Source organism: Perognathus longimembris, chromosome 25, assembly GCF_023159225.1.
Source record: "Perognathus longimembris pacificus isolate PPM17 chromosome 25, ASM2315922v1, whole genome shotgun sequence".
Lineage (NCBI taxonomy): Eukaryota > Metazoa > Chordata > Mammalia > Rodentia > Heteromyidae > Perognathus > Perognathus longimembris.
This window is the reverse complement of record NC_063185.1, coordinates 20,184,535-20,204,505: the sequence shown is the minus strand read 5'-3', so window position 1 is coordinate 20,204,505 and position 19,971 is coordinate 20,184,535. Positions and strand designations below refer to the sequence as shown.

The window sequence follows — 19,971 nt, the reverse complement described above, 5'->3', positions numbered from 1 at the left end:
TGCTTGTGTTCCTTTCTTCCTTCAAGATTCCTTCTGCTCCCCCCCCCCCATTTATTTAATTGTGTTCCCTGTCAAGGAGGAATGCGGGCATCTCTTTTCACACTGTGGCACAAGTAACTGACAGTGTTAGCTAGTTTTTAGAAGCAGCAGTTACAATTGCAGTTGTGTTCAAACCTAAGTTTCATTTAAGCCAGAGGAGTGAGCTCTACTCTTGCAGTTTGAGTCACACAGAAGAGATTATTGGAAGTGATAGACAGTGAAAACTTATTTAAATGGATATTCGAATTAATGTGAAAAAGTCTTCCCCATAGCCATAAAATATTGATTCGTCATCTCGAATACCTGAACACCAGGAAGAGATGAATTCATGTAGCAGGAATATAATGAGATTTGAGAATGTATTATCTGTAATATCTTAATAGGGATCATCTTGTAGATGCATTATTCTGTGATTGCTGTGTAGGATTTGATTTTTTTTTTCCTTACCTATTTGAAGTGTTTACAACCAGAAGGGTATGTTTCACAAAACTTATTAACTCCTTGAACTTGGGGAGTTAACACACATTGCAGTAGCGATTGCTTGTGGCATGTGATACAGGTGTGTCTGCAGCTGGTCATGAGCTCTAGCATGCAGAACGAATGCCAGTGCTTGTGTAGTCCACCATTTTGGTTTTGCTTAGGAATTTCTTGTTTTCCATTGGGTCAGTGATTCTAGTGGGTTTATAAGCAAGACCATTCTTTCGCTGACACCAGCTCCCAAGACCTTGTCCATTCCTGTGAAGTCTCTGTCCCCTGTGCACCTACTACTGTGGGTGTCTATAGAGAGACTGCATATGTATGTGTTATGAAAGACTGTAGCGTGTTTTATTTTTCTTGATTTACTTAGAAAACAGTACCTGACAGGTTGCTATTGCCCTGAAGCCAGAAATAACCAGTTACAGAAAACATGTGTATGCCCCTAGAATTTATATGTGTGTGTGTATATACACGCATATATGTATATATACTTACATAAATATATATAGTTATATGTCCATTATATGTGTATATGGTTTCAATCTGTCTTACTTTTAGCTCCATTTGTAGACTAGAAGTAGCCTCGTTGGGACTATTTAATTACAGGTAATATAGAAAATTAAGATTGATATGGAAATACTAGCTTCTCTCAGCCAGTTCACACTGGAAATGCACACTTGAAATTGAAGGTTTTCACTCTCATGATTCATATGAACATCATGTCCTGAACATTTACCAAGTGCTAGCCATTACTAAATTAAGCTTCCTGTTTAGCCACACAGTTTTCTTTCTGATCCTCTGAATCCTTTCAGTTTGTAGATGAGGAAATGCTGTTTTTAAGAGCTTTAAATACATTTGGAAAAAGTGTAACTCCAGTAAGCCTGTTGGCGCAAATAGGCGGTTTTACATTTCCCAGAAACCTTAGCTTCCCAAACGTAAAGGGTGGCAAAAATTCAAACTGAAGCCCAGTTGGGAAAATTTGACTGGTTTTCAGACCTAAATGTATTATTTGTACTAGTTACATATATATTGGCAATTTTGATGCTATTTTCAGACAAATGATGGATTAGAGAGGGTTGTGCATAGAGATCCCCATGCATAACCTGTGTTCTGTGTCAGAAAGTGACTTCCACTTACCATATGACTGGTTCACAGTTTTAACAAAGGGCATTTTGTAAGGAGAAAAAAAATACATGGTGGCATTTTGCAGACTCCTCCACTAGATACAACTTAGCTGAAATGAGTAATTCAATGAAATGTTGGGCACTTATCCTGGAACATTGCGTACATTGCATTCCAGCTTAAAGAACTTGATCTAGAACAATTGTTTTCCATTTCCCTTCAGCGGGCATCTCTTTAGCAACTCTGCTTTGTTTCCTTTTGTGAAAGCCTTCAAATAGCTAAAGAGCAGAAAATGTCCTGTCAGATACAATGACTTCAATTGCGTTTATTGCTGACAATGCTCCTTTCCCGGTGATGTGGTTTAATCGCTAGGCACTGCCAGCATGTGTTCTGTTTCTTCCTGGATATACACTAGAGGTGGGAAAAAGCCTCCTTCTGGGCCTGAGGGCTAGTTCCTGAAGATGAGCGGAGAGAGTTCCTTATAGTGAGCCAGGTTCCGGATGCACGCTCTCTGTTGTACAGGATGTTGTGTGGTAATGAAGACTCATTCCCCGAATCCATGCCCACCTACAAGCACATTGGCCCATGAGTCACTTAAAGCCTGTTCATTGATCTTTATCTTCATTAATGTTTGTTAAAAGAAAAATCTTTTACCAAAATTTTAATCCTTGACATTTGTGACTTGGAATTTTATAGCAAAAATAAATTGTAACTTAGATAACATTTTGAGTGGTTTCACATGAACAGATGTATTTAACCCGTCCTGGCTGCTCTAGCATCCATGACTTGCGTTCTTGTTCCTTAAAAAAGATTATCTTTAAGTAGTTGTACAAAGGAGTCGCCATTCACCAAAGCAGCTTATGAATACACTGCATCTTGATCAATGTCACTCTTTTCCAACATTCTCACCCAACCCACCCCTCCCCTCACTTATCTTAATTTTAGGTTTTGTATTGAATTTTTTGAAATTTAACAGAGCGGTTTATGTGTATAATCCATCTTGATCTGCGCCACCACTTCAGCATCCTCACCCCTCCTTCGTGTTCTTTCACATATAAGTTCTCTTGCTGTAAGCACCCAGACTACCTTTCTGGGTATTTTGAAATGTGCAGTGTGTGTGTGTGTGTGTGTGTGTGTGTGTGTGTGTGTGTGTGTGTACATATGTGTGTGTCCTGGAACTTGAACTCAGAGCCTGGATGCTGTCCCTGAGCTTTTGTGCTCACAGTTATTGCTCTATTGCTTGCGCGATGGCTCCACTTTGGGACTTTAGGTGGTTAGTGGGAGATAAGCATCTTACAGACTTTTCCTCCTGGGCTGGCTTTGAACTCCAATCCTCAGATACCAGACTCCTGAGTAGCTGGGATGACAGGCATGAGCCACTGGCCTCAGCTTTACCCATGGTTTTATGTAGGAGAAAACTGAAGTGAGAGAAACAAAATCAAAATCGTTCTAGCTCCCTATCTAAAAGCGATGGGCCACGTGCTGGGAACTAAGCATTTTTTTGGTCTTATTCTTGCTGTAATATTGTTTTCCCATGAGACATGCCTTCAACATTAGAATGATGGAGATAGTGATGGGTACAAAGCCAGAATCCAAAGGCCAAGCTCACCCTGGGGCTCAGCAGGGCTGCGTCCAGGAGAGAAGCAAGGACGTCACCGGCAGCCCCAGAAAGTCACCAGTCCAGTCCCCAGAAAAAGGCATCAAGCCGCTTTCACCCCACCTTCTGACTTTTCAAGAAAAAAAGAGCAACTTACATTTTATATGAAATTATTTTTAAGTAACAATTATCCAGTCTCAGATTTCAGTCCCTGATCACAAATTGGTAACCTGCCTCGTAAAGACTGAAGCCCAACATCTTCCTCCTTGGTGCACTGAAGTTATTACGTTGACAAATAGCCACTTACACCTCACTGTGCGCTGTGATTTATGGCGGTGTCCTGGAACTGGAGAATGACTGGCGCGCAGTTCATGCACTCAGGTAGCTTCCTGAAAAATGAAGGATGTGAAAAACAAATAAATACTGTAAATACTGTAGTGGGGGAAAATAGAATCTAGGCCTCCCCCCCCACCCCCTTACCCGGGAGTATTTATTTATTCACGTTCTGTTATTTTGTTTTTTTTTTTTCCTTTTGTTCACACCAGAATTGGAACTTAGGCCTGGTCAGCTCATTTACTCATGACCCATGCCCCCCCATTTGGACCTCTGCCCAAGCATTTTTCTGGTTAATTGGAAATGGAGTCTTGCAGCCTTGCAGCCTTTCTACCAGGGCTGGCATTGAACTGTGATCCTCTGGATTTCAGCCTCTTGGCTAGCTAGGGTTACAGACATGAGCCGCCGGCAACTGACTGATTTACTTATTGGAGAAACCTTTATTGAGTTCCTACTGCATACCTCTCCTTCTCAGCACAGGCGCAGAGCAGTGGCTGGTTGGAAATGTCCGGTAGCCACAGCACTGGCTGTAAGCGTTGTGTGTTAGTGATTCCTGTGCAGATGTCCCGGACGCTGCTCATTCCTCGTGAGGAGGGTCCCGGTGTGGCGTGGGCCAGCTGCAGTCCTGGGCTGACCCACATCTGTACTCCTCATGTTAAAATTCCAGTCCACAGGCGTTGGTAATGGCTTCCCCCCTGGCCGAATGACAGATAGATGGCGCTCAGTGGAGCTCCCCTGCGCACACCAGTGGCCATGGTGGACGGCCTGCAGTCCCCTTCCTCCTTTCCTACAGTTCTCTTCAGTATACTTCTGCACAAGCCAGGCCCCTCAAAAATGGAGCTAAATTTAGAGTTACCAGCGCTGCCCTTGATAGACTACTTGCTGCCTAGCCAAACAACAACAACAACAGAAAAATGACACTTGCTCTGACTGGATAGATTTCTCTGTTGCAGGAAGTCGTTCCATTGTTCTTCTGGGTGCCGTAGGAATTGTTTCCCTCTCATTTTTGTACCAGTATATCACTGTGTTAAGTCTTCATAGTAATGGCTTTCAAGATGGCTAGCTCTGGCAGAGACTGCATTTAGCCATCACTGAGATGATAGATAAAATCACCAGTTTACAAGAAGGAGCTGTGGTAAGCAGGAACAGATGAATTTATTATGAAATTAAAGGATTGAAGAGATCACTAAGACATCCTGACATCATTAATTACCCTCTCCAGTTAGGTTCATGAGAAAACCATTGATATTATTAAAAAAAAAAAAGAAAAAGAAAAATATACTGAAGAATGTGGTAGGAGACCTTTAAGGCCAATATTAACATACTTCAAGTCTAGTTACTATTGCCCAATGTAGCAAGCTTGTTGTGAAAGTTCTATATGTAGCCTGGCCACTCCACTTTCCAAGAATTAAAAGCACCTTATATTCCTAGGGCATCAGCTATTGTCTATGGTATCTTGATGAGTTTAAACACCTCGTGTCAAAATGTAGTCTTCATATCTCCCCTGTCCCTTTCCTTCCCTCCCTCCCTCAGTCATTTAAGCAATATGGGAATAAGCCTAATTTCAGTGGAAGAAAAACAGACTCTTATTACAGAAATCATTCCTTCTTTCCTGGCTTAAAGTAAAAGTGTAAATGTGTCTCAAATAATCTTGCCCTTATAAATGAATAGATGGTACTTGCTCAAACCAGTGAGAAATCTGCATGATAGATGCATGCATGCTTAATAGTCATTCTTATGTTCAGACTCAAAACTAGCACAGCCATTTAAAATATTATTGTAAGGGACAAAAGCCCCCCTTAGAACTCTCATTGAGGAGTCCATGGCGTCTCTGCTGCCCCCTGCAGGAGACCTATTGCTCTGCATGGATTTGGGCATGCTAATCAAGTCACAACCACAAGGGAGAAGCTGGGAACCTTATCAGAATTTCTAAATCAAGTTCTATAGTAAGGCTCAAAGAAATCTAAAAGTCTGAAGCCCCAGGGCTAAAATGTCACCAAGTGTAGACCTGTGGGTCTAATGGGCCCACCCCCAGCTGAGTTGTAGCCACATGTAATGGCATCCATTTCTAACTTTCCTTTTACAAGTGCTGAGAGCACTGAGACAGTCAGAAAAGGTTGCTAAGTACAGAATACATAAGGGTCTTACAAGTACCTTACTTTTTGGTGGTAGTGGGTCTTGAACCTGAGGACTCCTGCTTTGGTCCACTGGGGCTCTACCACTGACGCCATTAAAAGTTCACTGCTGAAAAGCTTAAAACAATCCCCGTAGCTTACATAACATCATCAAACCACCACTGCTGGCCCAGGACTTAGCATTTAAGTGTCCAGTTTTTGCTTTTAAATCATTCCATATGCATTCAGTAAGCAAGTAAAAACTCATGGAAGGCTTTTGAGTTGAGAGGTGCGGTAGCCTTTCTTTCATGTCAGTCATCTATTAGCAGTGGATGGCGGTGTTCTGATACCCGTGGTGAGGTAGGATTGAGAATTGGCTTTATAGATACCCAGTTAATGTATTATGTTGTTTAGGTAAGAAACATTGGATGTAAAGATTGTATAGTTCGGGATAAGTAGAAAATGAGTTATGTTTAGAACTGTGCTAAAGCTTAGAACTTGGCTGATTTCACTTATTGGGTATGAGGCACTATGGAAGAAATGTTTTCCTATTTTCGAGAAAATTCACACACATCTTCACATAAAATTTGGTGATGTCTCTGTACTTGGGATGAGTACTTTGGTCTCTCTTGAGAAGGAAAATGAACCTAAAACAAATGATAACTTGTCTGAAACCACAATATCAATCAGTGTTTGAATCTGAGCTTAGACTTGTTTCCGGAATTCTAGTCTTGAAGAAATTGTACTTGGACAGTTGTGTGAAAACAGAGGCCATGGTGTCACGGACATTTCCCGTGCTGGTCATCTGACCCCTTCACCCGTGGGCACTTAAAACAGTGACACACGTGGCATTACAGTACAGGCCTGTCACTGTCGGTTCGCTGTCACACGAAGGTAGACTTTTCAGCAATAATTCCAGAGATAAATTGAGGCCTTAGGTTATTTTTTTCTTTGCCAAGAGAGATCTCTAAATCTTCTATGTTTTCTGGTCATATTGTTTGATAAATATTTTGCAAGATGAAAGTGTGCGTGTGTGTGTGTGTGTGCGTGTGCGCGCGTGTGTGAGAATCGGCTCACAAATGAAGCAGGATGTTCGTATGAGATGAAGTCACACAGTAGAGCTCAGTGTTGGCGGGAACTTTGAGTTCACTGTGTGTGGTAGGTTGTTGATTTGGGGTCCCCTCATCTGGGGTGCTGGGTAGAGAATGATTGTGTGCAGATGGACTGAGGGAAGCTGCCTTCCAGAGGAATCTTTAGGACCCTTCGTTTCAAAACCTCGTTGTCTCTGGAGGAGACGTTTGGTGCTGGGCAGTGTGTCTTGACCGTTCCCTGGCTCAGGCATTGGGAAGCTAAGCGTGGTGTTTGCATATGCACCCGACTCCTGCTGAACGAGGCAGTGTGTTACATTTTCTGACACTCCAAGTAACATTTCGTCGGGGATTTCGATGATAAGGAAATGTGAGATCTTGACGCAGCTGTTGGACACAGTCAGTTAGGCTGTGCGTCGCGTGTGCACGTGGGATTGCACTGCTAGCAGAATTTCTGATGTATACTTCGGAGAGCCTTGTAGATGACCATTCCCACTGCATTTAGAGAGAGAAGCAGTGCAAACTCAGAGTCCTTACACACACCAGGTGATGGGTTATTGTTACCTCTGAGCTTGAATTTTCAGCTATCATATCTGCCATTGATGAAGCTCGTATTACAGTTAAGGCCTCATTCACCATGAGCTATTCATTTACCTTCATAGCAACCGCTATGTATGAAATACATTAAAACAGTCTTGTGTGTCTTCAAAGTTATGTCCAGAAAATTTCCTTTGCATTCGCAATGGGAATAGTTTTAAAAGTACACATGTGTGGTCTAAAAGAACACAGAATGGACTTTGGAATTTAGCGTGGACTCTAGATACGGGGAGATTCCTCATCAGGACCCTCAAAGAAGATTACACGAGAAACGTTTGTTGTTTTTACCGGTGACATATACCCTACTGAAATACCTGAATTTATAACAGTGTACATTTCTTGTCCAACAATATTTTGGTATTTTTTAGTCACCAGATTAGATCAAGACTGATTCATCCCAGGTACCATGCCCTGACGTAGCTGCTAAAAATAAAGTCACCTTTACAGCGTTCTCGTAGCTGAGAGTTGGTTATGCAGGGACATGCACTGGGGTGGAAGAAAAGATTCAGTGGTTATATTGGCTCTGCGCTGAGTTTCTGCGGATAATCTCAAATGATCAGCTCGGAATCTATTGTTCTTTGCGCACATGGACTCGAATGACATTCATATGTGGAGGACCATCACATGCCTATTTCAGATCCAGGAGCAAAGGGAAGCCGCCCCCCCCACCCCCACCCCCAAGCCCCCTGAAGCAACAGTGGGCTGGTAGATGCTCTTCACTTCATCCACAGCTTTGAGCCACTGAGCTCACTGTGGCTGTCATACGTTTCATTTGAGAGGCAGTTTGAAAGAGAATCCCTTTCTACGACTGTCATTTCCTTTCGAGATGGTTTATTGTATTCTCTGGAATATAGGTTGCTTTTTATAGCCCTGAATCTCTGGGGAATCGGGCAAAGCATAATGTGCCCCAGCACGAAAGTACCAGCTGAGCGGCCCTATTAGGACTCGTAGTGGATGGATTGAGAACTTGTCATGCAAATCCGCTGGACACTTCAAACACATCGGCCCTGCGAGGTGTAGGAGAGGGCCCGGCTTTTTCCTAAGAAGGTATTCCATGTTATATAATACAGTTGGGTTTTAGACCCAGGAAAGCAGTTCCCTTGATCCATTGTGCAACGGAACGACAGAAGAGCCAGGTACTGATGGCTCAGGCCTGTAGTTCTGCATGCACAGGAGGCCAGGCTCTGGGGATTGCCGCGCAAAGCCAGGAGTCAAGTCTCTGACACTCTTATCTCCAGTTGACCAGCAAACTATCCAGAAATGGAGCTGTGGCTCAACTGGCAGAGCACCAGCCTTTGAAAAAGTCAAGTGAGAGCCCTCAGGGCCCTGAGTTCAAGACTCAGTACCAATCAATACACACAAAGTAAAATGCTATCCACTTAGTTTTTCACTACACTATGGAGTACAGCCATTCTTACAGAAATACTTGGACTGATCATCATATATTTACATACACGCATGCACATCTACACACGTACATAGATGTGTATATATGGTGTATAAACATACAGAAAAATGAGCTTAACAAGATGACGGTGGCGCGTGGCTCTGCGGGGCTCAGCCTGTGACATCCCCCTCGTGACATCACTCCTCGGGGCCCTGGCTTGGATCCCCAGCACCACAGAGCACAGTAGGTAAACACAACAAAGAAAAAGAGAACGCAGCCTTTCCCCCTTTCCCCCTTTACCTTTCAAACAGAAAGGTAAATAGTGAAAATCTATTGTCCGTAGAAGCTTCTTGGACTCCGTGGGCCTTACCCCTGGCACGGTACCAGCCTCGCTGCTTCTTCAGCACCTAGCGGCTGTTCGTTCCCAAGGACCCGGGTCTCCCGGCCCTTCCTGTGGCCTGTCGAGGGGGGTCTATGCTTGGTAGCTCCCCAGACCAAGAAAAAGGGTGGCTTTCTATCTCAGTTGCTCAAGGAGGAGGAAGCAGCTTAAAGAATAAATGATAATACCACCCACAGACCCGGGGTGAAGCCTTGCTAATAACCTCGTGCCTGAACTGGCCTCAAACGTGATTGTCCCTCATGGCTGTAATGACAGCTAGCTGATTTTCCATGATAGCTTCTTGCCTCCTCTTTCTTATTTTCCCCTTAAAATTTTAGGTGGAATACGTGAGTCGTATATTTCATGTTCCCCACCTGCTAAAAGAATATGAATGACATAGTGTAGTGGGCTATTTGAAAGGCGTTTTTATGTCTGACCTCTTGTCTAATTCCCCTGTGTTTCCTCTGAATTGAATTAGATTTCGGTTAGCTTGTAGTTTTCCGGCAAAGCACTTGATGGTAAGAACTCCTTTCCCTCAGGATGTGCACCGCGCGTGGGGGTCACTCTGTGGTCTCAGCCCTTAGATTTCCGCCTTCCTATGGTTTGGAGAATGCTCCATCGTTTAATTACTTTTTTTTTTTCCTAAAATATCAATTTCCTTACAGCAACTGTCTGGTAGCGAGTGTGATTTTCTTCCTGTGTCCTAATTACCAATTTCCCAAATAGTGCATTCTCCAGTGATGACCATTGAGGGCTGCATGCATGTTTGTGTGTATGCATGCAGATTTCAACAAATTACCATGTCCTAGATGCATTGAAGAGTCCATTTGTATTCATGTCCAAGTTTTGCCTTTATTTTGCCAAGGAGAACATCCTTAAAATGATGCTTCAGGCTTTTTGATAGCTTTGCTTTGGGTTTTGTCTTTGCTTTTCGGGTCTGGTGGGTTCTTCTAGGCGCTTGCCAGTGTAGCAAGGCTGTGCATTGCTCCATTGCTTCAGGGTTATCCCTCTGGGAGTCACAATAGACTTATCTAGGAGACGATTCCATCACCTTAATATATATACACACATACATATATATATATAGTCCAAATTCTTACAGATTAAATGGCCTCCTTCTTTCATCTGTATCTCTTTCCTGCCATAATAAAACTCCAGTTCTTAACTTTTTTTATATTGTGTAAATCAGGAAGAGGAAAAGAATAACTCATTCTTGGAGTCTTTCTGTTAGGAGATCATTCGGTGTTTGCTGTAGTGTTTACTACAGTGGATATTAAGCTCCAGAACCAGACTTCTTCACAATTGGCCATCATCATCATCGTTATGAATATTGTGGTAAAGATGAGCCTGTGCATCTGTTATCTGACACCCAAGGGAAACCGCATATGTCATTAGATATAGGTAGGTAGGTAGGTAGGTAGGTAGGTAGGTAGTAGGTAGGTAGATGGATAGATGGATGGATGAATGGATGGATAGATAGATCCAGTATATCCTATGTGTGCGCAAGAGAGTACAGGAACTTTTAAAGGACATTTCAACTCAAACTTTCGTGCCACACTATTACAGTGATGAAATAAATTGGAGGTTTATCACTGTTCTTTGCCCAGGTCCTAAAATGATACATTCTACTGTCAACTCTGCACAGTAATGAGAGGGGTGGAATAATAAAGCTCAAACAAAATAACCAATATTTCATCCTTTTTTTTAAAAAAAAAGAATACATGTGTTTTCCATACTGCATCTCTGACCCACAAATCTGTAACAATTTGGGCTAAGTAGGATTCCGTGTGTTAAGATGTGCTAAAATGAGTTGGTGATATTTCCCCCTCCCAGTGCAAGAGAAAAAAAACAACAGCCACGCATCACAGTGCCCTAGATTTTCCTCCCTGAAACATCGGAGGAACAGGCAGATGCCACCTACAGATTCCCAGAATGCATTGCGGGATTCATGCAATTCTATATTCTGGCCAACATGGTTTGGATACAAAGGAAAGGCCCACTTACATGAACTCCAGTCAAGGACCATGACTTGTCCTACTTTAAATTCCTAGCCATAAACTGTGGGGCCTTTGCCACTGATTGGCAGTGCCTCCTCACCGGCCTGGTGTGCTCCTCCTCCCTGGCTCCCAGCCCATCTTCCCTTTCTCCTTTCTCCACATCTCCTGCCCTGTCCTCCCTGCCAGCCAGTGGCCTTCATTTTCACCTCAGAGGGAACACAGAAACACCACCTGAGAAGGACTCAGAACCTTCGCACACCACTTCTCCCCACCCACGAGCCCTCATCCCCCACCCCCGCCCCCGCCCACCCGGCCCCCTGCCCCCTGCTGCTGTCATCTCCCCATCTGCCTGGTGGAAACAAAAGCACATCCTGAGATCCGCATGGATAAAGGGAGCCTGGAGCCTGGCGCTGCTGTGTCAGAGGCATTGCTGGGTCTGTTGGAGGGAACGCTTATGCAACCCTCAGCTCCACCAAGGAAACACTTCACTCACCCAAGCCAGCGTGCATTTCGTAAAGCCCTGGCTCTATAGAGTACGCTGACGAATTCTTCTAGACCACCCCACCCCAAGGCCAGACAGCAGCCCCCTACTGAGCTGAGCCCTTCTGTCTGCGTGAGTGGGGAACCTTAGCCCCCGGGGCCTCCCACAGAGCCCAACCCAGCCCGTCTGAGTTCCCCATAGCTGCCACTCTCCCACTACGAGCTGTGGTTATAGATTTAAAGAATGGATACTGTCTGTTTAAATAAGAACTCACCGGTGAGTAACAGAAATAGATTGCTTACCAGATAATTTTTCAGTGTAGCAAAGCTCCTCGGATGACGTTGTGCAGGCAGAAGCAAGCTCAGATCTTGAAAGTGGGGATACTGTGATTTCTTTCTATTAGTTAAGATCACCCAGATTGGTCTAGTTCACACTGTTTTATTTTTTTACTTATTGATGCATTTATTGAGTATTTTTTGTGGGGTTGGTACTGGAGTTTGAATTCAGGGCCTCTCAGTAGGGAGGAAGGCATTCTACCACTGAGCTGTTCCTCCAGCTCTTGTATGTGCTAATTGTTTTTGAGATCAGCCATCACGGTCTGCCCGGGCGCGGGCCTAACGTAGTGATCCGCCCATTTCACGCTTCCCATCGTAGCGGGGATGGCAGACACGTGCCATCAACATCAACCCCATTCCATTGAGATGGACCATCACGGACTTTTCCACTCAGGTTGGCCCGGAGCCATGATCCTCTTGATCTGAGTCAGTTGTGTGGCTTCAGATGACACTACGCCACCACTCCCAAGGGTAGGAGTGGTGACATTTTCTGACTGAGCCGGCCTCAGATGCGATAGGCCTCCTAACTTCCGCCTCCCAAGCAGCTGGGATTACAGGCACGGGGCAGCAGCCCTCAGCTCCACAGGTTCTTAGACCCTCCGCAAGGGCCTGTGCCTCTCGACTGAGCAAGCCCCCAGCGGACCCTGTAGCCTGGAGGAGTGGTACCAACGAATGGGTTGAGATGGAGAGGCCCGAGCCGGTGCCTCCTTTCCTCCTTTCCTTCCTTTGCCAGCCCTTATTAGAAAGCAGATGGGTTGGTGTCACAGTTGACAGCATTTTATCGCACAGCTGTGCATATCTCCTTGGCCATTCAATTGGCCTTGTTAATTTAAACATCTTCCATTATCACCCTTGAGTTAACACGCTCTTCCGCGTGACTCTGTCCGCTTCTCACCAGGGAGCTTTATTGCTTTGGAGCTCTAGGTCTTAGCTCCCTCTGGGGACTGTGGTGGTAGACTGGTTTCAAAAACTTGATCAGCTCAGAGACCGTCATGACCAGGGGACCGTGGCCTCTCACAGGATTCCCTCGCTGACCTCAGGGGTGACAGTGTACATGGCAAGTCACCGGCATCAGGCTTCCCTCAGCCCCAACCCAACAGCCCCCTTCTGTGGCTGGGACCCATAGCACTGGCCTTGCTTTAATGCCTTGGAGAAGGGGACGGGGGGCTGCCCAGGGTCCCCCGCTCCTCGTGGACAGTCCTCGCATCCGCTGAGCAGGACAGAGTCTGCTCCTCATTGCCATCTCAGATAGGCCGCTTTTACCAGGCCGGAGCTACAGAAGGCGGCACGTGGTTCTTCATAATCACCACGATCCGCCCATCCTCACGTTCTCCACGGCAAAACAGCCATGTGAAGCACGGCAGTAGATGGTGCAACCGGCGGGCTCCAGCAAGAAACCCCAAGAAAACCTGAACGCAGAGGAGTCGGGGTCTTAGGAGAGTGGGGTTGAGATGCACCGTCACGGTACACGGCCCTATCCTGTGAGAAGGGAAAAATCTTTCAAGTAACTGAAACAACGTGAACCAAAGACGAGAGGTTTCTGAGAGGAAGGAGAGAAATAGATGAGGCTGTAGGTAGAATCTACTGGGTAGAAATCCATCATGCCCAACTGACAAATTTTCACTAGCTGGTAGATCCACTTAGAGTGGCATCTGGAAATCTGTATCGTGGCTTTCCCTGCTGCTTTGAATGGTGGCATCCGTGGCTTGCATAGTCTCAGCTGGGGAAGGGGTCAGAGTCATTTTGGCCTATCATCCTCTGCTATTACTGCTTATTGATTATAGTTTAAAGATTCTTCCAAGAAATTAGGCCCCCTTGAAAGAGAAATCACCAAAAACTTCTCTTCTCCCATAAAATGAAGGGCAGAAGTAGGAAAAGACATTAATCCTCTTAATAAATTTATCAGGAGAAAACTTGTCCTTCCTTGGGTCAGGCTCAATCTTTGCTTTCATAGTTGAAGGATAACTTTTATGGTAAGATCTCCTAATCCCTTGCTATACTGAGGAAAGCTCATGGACTAACAGAACAGTATGTTTGCTTGGGAGTTTGTTAGAACTGCAGAATCTCAGGTGTAACCTGCTAAATCCAAACCTGCATTTGGTGTTGGTGTGTATGTGTGTGTGTGTACATGCAGTTGTCCATGTGTGCTTATTCACACACACACCAGTCCTGGGGTTTGAATTCAGAGCCTGGGCGTGACCATCCCTGAGCTTTTTTTTTTTCTCTTTTTCTCAATGCTAGTCCTCTACCACTTGAGCCACACCTCCACTTCTGGCTTTTTGGTGGTTAATTGGAGATGAGAATCTTACAGGCTTTACTGTTATAGGCCTGAACCACCAGCAGTAGGCTTGAATCTGCATTTTAAGAAGATTTCTAGGTAGTTCCTATGTGTATTCAGTTTGGGAAGCATTGGACTATTTCTTAAGCCTTCACTTTTCAGGTCTTGTAGGATTTATAGTCCTGGTGTCCAGTATACAGAGCTCCTAAATCAATAACTATTACTGTATGTTGTGCCTGTTTTTATTGATTAGTAATCAGGGTTTTTTTCATGTAAATTGTCATTAATTACTTTAGCAGTCCAAACACAATACAAAAATGTCTAGAAACATATCCTAGAGCTAAACTTATAAAAATAGCCATTAGATCATGCTGGTCCCATATAAAGACAACAGATACAGAATTTTACCCTGAAATCTAGACCCCAAAAAATGTTCTTTAGACCTTACCAGTTGACATTTCACTTGGTTGTGAAAGATTTTTATATTCCCTGACATCATAATAACTGGGTTGAAAAATAGTAATTTCACACCAGAAAGATGGTTATCTTTGATGCTGTCAGTGTGTGTCTACTGGTCTACCTAAAGAGAAAAGTGAGGAACGAGAAGCAGGCACTCACAAAATGCCATTAACGAGTCACAGCAATCACTCTGGGTGTCTTTAGAACAACTTTCTTCATTGAATTTAAAGAATTATAGTGTGCATCTTTCTTATGAATTTGGCTCTGTTAATGCCCAGTCCTGGGCTTTAGCATAGTCTTATATATGGAACAATGCAAATATGTCTTATGTATGGAACAGCATCTGCTGTCATGGTAGACTGATAGACATTTAATTACAGTCACTTGAGAAGAATGCTTGCCTTGCTGGAAGTGGCATTTAATTGTGCTCCTTTCCTGAAACGCTTGTCTGCCTTGCTCCGTTAAAAGGCAATTCCATCTCTATGTTACTGAGGATATTTGCTTCTTTCTTGGAAACTATTTTGGAGAAAAAACAAGTGTCTACTAAAAAAAGTAAGGTTTAGTTTTGAGGAAACCGGGGCCTTCTTGAGTTTCTCTGGGTGGGGAGGTGGGCACATAACCGGAAGTACTGTGGACCGACTTCCATGCACTGCCCTCCGTTGTCTTGTGGAATGATTGTCCTGTGCGGATATTCAATATGCTAATTTTAAAAAAATCTGGCTAGATGCTGATGGCTCACACCTGTAATCCTAGCTACTCTGGAGGCTGGGATCTAAGGATCGTGGTTTGAAGCCAGCCCAGGCAGGAAAGTCCATGAGACTCAGCTCCAATAAAATACGCAAAAAAAGCCAGAAGTGATGGTGTGGCTCAAGTGGCAGAGCACCAGCCTTGAGCAGAAGTAGCTCAAGGACAGCACTTGGCCCAGAGTCCAATAAGTTTCACTTTTAACCAAGAGAAGTGAAATTAAAGGAATTGTTTATTGAAGAATTTCAAAAGAATAAAGTTTTGTGACTCCATAAGCAAACGTCCAGCTGAGCTGTTCCTCTCAAATATATTTGCTTATGGGACCCTTTCTCATCATGCTTGTCTAGAGATAAAATTCCTTAGAAATCAAGATTCACTAAGGATTCCTCAGAGCAAGTAGAGAACCCACATGAAAGTTCACACATTAATAGAGGGTTGCAATTTCTGTACTGTCTTGGGCTGCTTTAGAAATTGGAGAGGCAGCATCCATTCTTCTACCTGCGCAATTCAGCTCTCCAGGTGCAAAGCTTCTCTGGAGAGAGGAGCGTGGAATCTCTTCACGTGTATTGTGCATTCACATAATGGGTGCTTTTTATTTCAGAAATATCGGGGTTGAGGCAAAAGAGTAAAGTGTTACTAATCTAAATGATGCCATTGCTGTGTCCTTGGGAGGTACTGAGTGCAGCCCCGCACATGTTGTTGATCGCAGGGAGGCGTTTGCTGATCGCTTACGAGATCTGTGCTCCTTTGTTTAAATTCTCCCTGGACCCACGGAAGAAAGTACCACCATCATTCCAAAGGACCATTATTATCATCACACCAGAGAACATACCAGAACGTCACTCTGTATACTAAATGTCTTTAAAATGCAGACTCCTTTCCCGGGAGAGTGTGTCCAGATGGGGGTATTCCGGGTGATGAATGCAGTGTCGTTGAATGGAGTGTGCCCCCTCCCTCTGCTGCGTGTACAAGATACACCATGCGTTCATACCCGCTCCTCTGAGCTACTGAAATTATGTTTTAAATTAGATATGATGCAAAGCCAAGCTTGGGGGATCACGTATATGGATTGTGTAATTGTTAAAGAGAGTTACTCCTTCGTGATCAGTTATTTTTCTGGCACAAAACCCAAATATATTATAATTAAAATATTTCATATGAGAAGGGGATACTGGGTGGCTTTCAGCAGTAAACTGGTGGCTTGGTTTTTCCTCTCAGTGTATGATCTACAGTGGTAGGAGGGTGTGATCACATGTTACGGAGCGAGAGTCATAATCAGATGCTGTCGTGTATGATGTAGAATTATGGGATAATGTCATCACAGCTGACAGAGTGGAGGCTCATACCCAGACAAACCAGGTTCAAGCCTACACTGTGCCTTATGGGAGGTTGTGTGCTGCACACATTTCCCTGAGCCTCTGGCCGCTCCGTGAGTCTGATCACGCTTGCCTTGTGAAATCGTGGGGCGAGGTGTCGCTGTCCTGACAGACTTCGGTGCCCAGTATGTGACTGAGCCCTGGTGCCCTGAGCGGTAGCCTCTGTTGTGTGTCCAGTTCGTCTTCTAACCCGTGTCCTCTCCGTCGTGCGTCTGTCTGTCTGTGTCTGTGTGTCTTTCCTCTCACAGACGGGTACACGACCGACGACATCGAATTTTACTGGCGAGGCGACGACAATGCCGTCACCGGCGTGACGAAGATCGAGCTCCCGCAGTTCTCCATCGTGGACTATAAGCTCATCACCAAGAAGGTCGTGTTCTCCACAGGTGCGCACCGGGGAAGGTGGAGGAAGGACACGTCACTGTCATGGCCGGGTGTTCCGAGCTTCTCCCCGGTTGTGCCCCGGGGAAGAACCAGCTCTCTGGAGCACTTAGCTGGCTCTGCCCCAAGCCCTGCCTTCCAGCACCAGACACCCCCAGAAGGGCCGAGAGGCTCGTCTGCCTCTCATTTTCCAGAGAAGGGTTTCATTTGGAGAGATGGAATACAGAGGGAGAAATGGAGAGTTGGGTCAGAGTTGCCCCCGACTGCGGGGACACCAAGCCGCATCTCCCTCACGGAGCAGAGCAGTAATTCCTCTAGCCACCCCCGGCTACCGCTCCTTCCAGACGCTAACATCCTCATCATCTGGTACTTTGCCCATCTTTACTTCCATAGCCATCCAATTTTATGTTGCCAGAATTCATTTGATCTTCATGTTTTTGAAATAAAAATGTCCCAGAAAGGGCTTTCATTTGCTAAATTCTAATATAATGAATAAAAAAAAATCATAAGCTTCGAAAAACCAAAGAGCCGCCTTCTTCTGATTAGAATGAATCCCTGGGCGTAGGAACAGCCAGTGGAGTAGTTCGGTTTAGAGTTGCCTTTTGCTCTGTAGCTCCAGCCATTTCCGGCAAGCTAGCATTGGGCCTAGTGACGTTTCAAGGTTGCCTCTTGTTTCAAATTATTCTTAGGTGTGAGTTGCTCTAAATATCTAAAACTCTATGGAAATGAGTTTCTACTTAAAGTATTCCTTCTTGTATCAAGCACGGTGGTACATGCCTATGGTACCACCATACATACACACACACACACACACATACACACACACACATATATACACACACACACATATATTCTTATAGATATACTCTTATTTCATAGACAAATAAGACACCTGAACACTTAGCATATAGCTCAAGAAGACAACACAGGCTTTCATTTCAGTAACAAGAGTGTTCTTCCATACCGTTTACCAAAATAAATTTGGTATCCTGAACTTTTTAAGACTGCGCTTAGTTACTTATCTCATCTGAAACATTAACTTCCCGTATCTCGCTCCACCGGAGAACCTGGAAACCCCACACCTCTCTCTGTCTCTATCTTTCTCTCTCCACACACACACAGGTGCATACACACATTTTTATTTAACCCGGGCCCTTGCATATGCTGAGCATATGTTCCTTGAGTTACTCTCAGCAGGAGTCATGCGCCTTTTGTTGGATGTCCCATAAGTATTGCTCCAAAGCAGTGATTCTCCACCTGTTAGTGGGATCCCTTTAGCATTCTGATGGACGTAATACAATTTTTAAGAATAAAAAGTTGTATACAAGTGGCAAACCTACACCGGCCTCTTTCTCTGAAGTCTTACCATGATCACAGAGTTGTTGTTTTTTGTAATCCTACCTACAGCTGGGGAATGGGGGAGAGATTCCCTTCCTTCCTTCCTTCCTTCCTTCCTTCCTTCCTTCCTTCCTTCCTTCCTTCCTTCCTTCCTCCTTTCCTTTCCTTCCCTCCCTCCCTCCCTCCCTCTCTCCCTCCCTCCCTCCCTCCCTTTCTTCCTTTCTCCTTTTTTTGTATGATCAGAGCATTCGGCCTTAGTATAGTGAGAGAAATCTTGTAAGATGAACTTCCCAAGGAGGGGTCGTGCCCGTGGAGAAGGCTATGGTGGCCGGCTCCGCAGGCCTCTCAGGAGGGGGAGTGGGCAGGGGGGAGGGGGGAGGGTCCCGGGGCCGGAGCCGCCATGCCAGGCTGCGCAGACAAAGCTGGGATTGCCTGAGCTGCTGCCGGTGCTCACCGCAACCCCAGGGCTCCTACACTCCCTCCGTCTGCACACTCCATATCTCCTTCACCCCAAGCTCACGTGGAATTGAGGGAAGATGTACAAAGTGTGCGTGGACCTTAAATGGAGCGTGTCCTGTCACTGTCGATTCACGATGATGTTCTGCAATTGCCTTTCTAGGTTCCTATCCCAGACTGTCCCTCAGCTTTAAGCTCAAGAGAAATATCGGCTACTTCATCCTGCAGACGTACATGCCCTCCATCCTGATCACCATTCTCTCCTGGGTCTCCTTCTGGATTAATTATGACGCCTCGGCGGCACGTGTGGCATTAGGTGGGCCATTTTTTTAAGCACTTGTGAAGCTTGCCTTCTTTGTGCGTGTGCATGTATGTGTGTGTTTGTGTGTGTGTGTGTGCGTTTGTGCACACATGCGTTCGTGCCCTCACACACTCTCCTTACCCAGGAATTTCTGATGCATGTCAAGACCGAGCCCTGCCCTCTGCCGGAGTGGAACCCTGCCACTTGGGGTGATTTGACTCCGCGTTACATCCATTAAGCACCCATTAAAGGCCTTTCGTGTCAAACTTAGTTGACCGTATAGTGGTTCATCATGAAGCTCGTTTCCTCCATCGGAGACTTTTATGGAAACACATTTCATGTAATATTGCTTGCATAATTATCCAGTTTGTGTCTGTGTACCTACACCCGAGAGGAGCCCCCTCCCCTCCTTCCCCCATGAGCAGGAGAGAACGGAGGTCCCTACGAGGCAAGCCAGACACACAGCGATGGTTCCAAGTTGCGTTGATGTGTTAGCATAGCATGTAGAAGACAGGAAGGCCTGGCTTCTAATATGCCTTGGTTTCTTTTCTCCAGGCACTTTAAACGCTTGCAATTAACTGTAGATGAATAACTGTATGAACTTTCACACAGCCTTCGTTATTTGGGGGTATAGTGTGCCCTTTCAAACATCGAAATGTTGATTTTCTTTAAACCGTGGAATTTTAATTCAG

At 44.9% G+C, this 19,971-nt stretch overlaps 1 protein-coding gene across 1 annotated transcript in view; it reads left to right on the top strand.

Moving 5' to 3' along the window:
• The window catches only part of Gabrb2 (gamma-aminobutyric acid type A receptor subunit beta2), a 118,340-nt gene that overhangs the window by 76,646 nt on the left and 21,723 nt on the right, over positions 1-19,971 (top strand). Inside the window, exons 6-7 of the mRNA XM_048333980.1 lie at positions 17,052-17,189; positions 19,142-19,294. Coding sequence (XP_048189937.1) covers positions 17,052-17,189; positions 19,142-19,294 — 291 coding nt within the window. The remainder of the gene's footprint in view (positions 1-17,051; positions 17,190-19,141; positions 19,295-19,971) is intronic.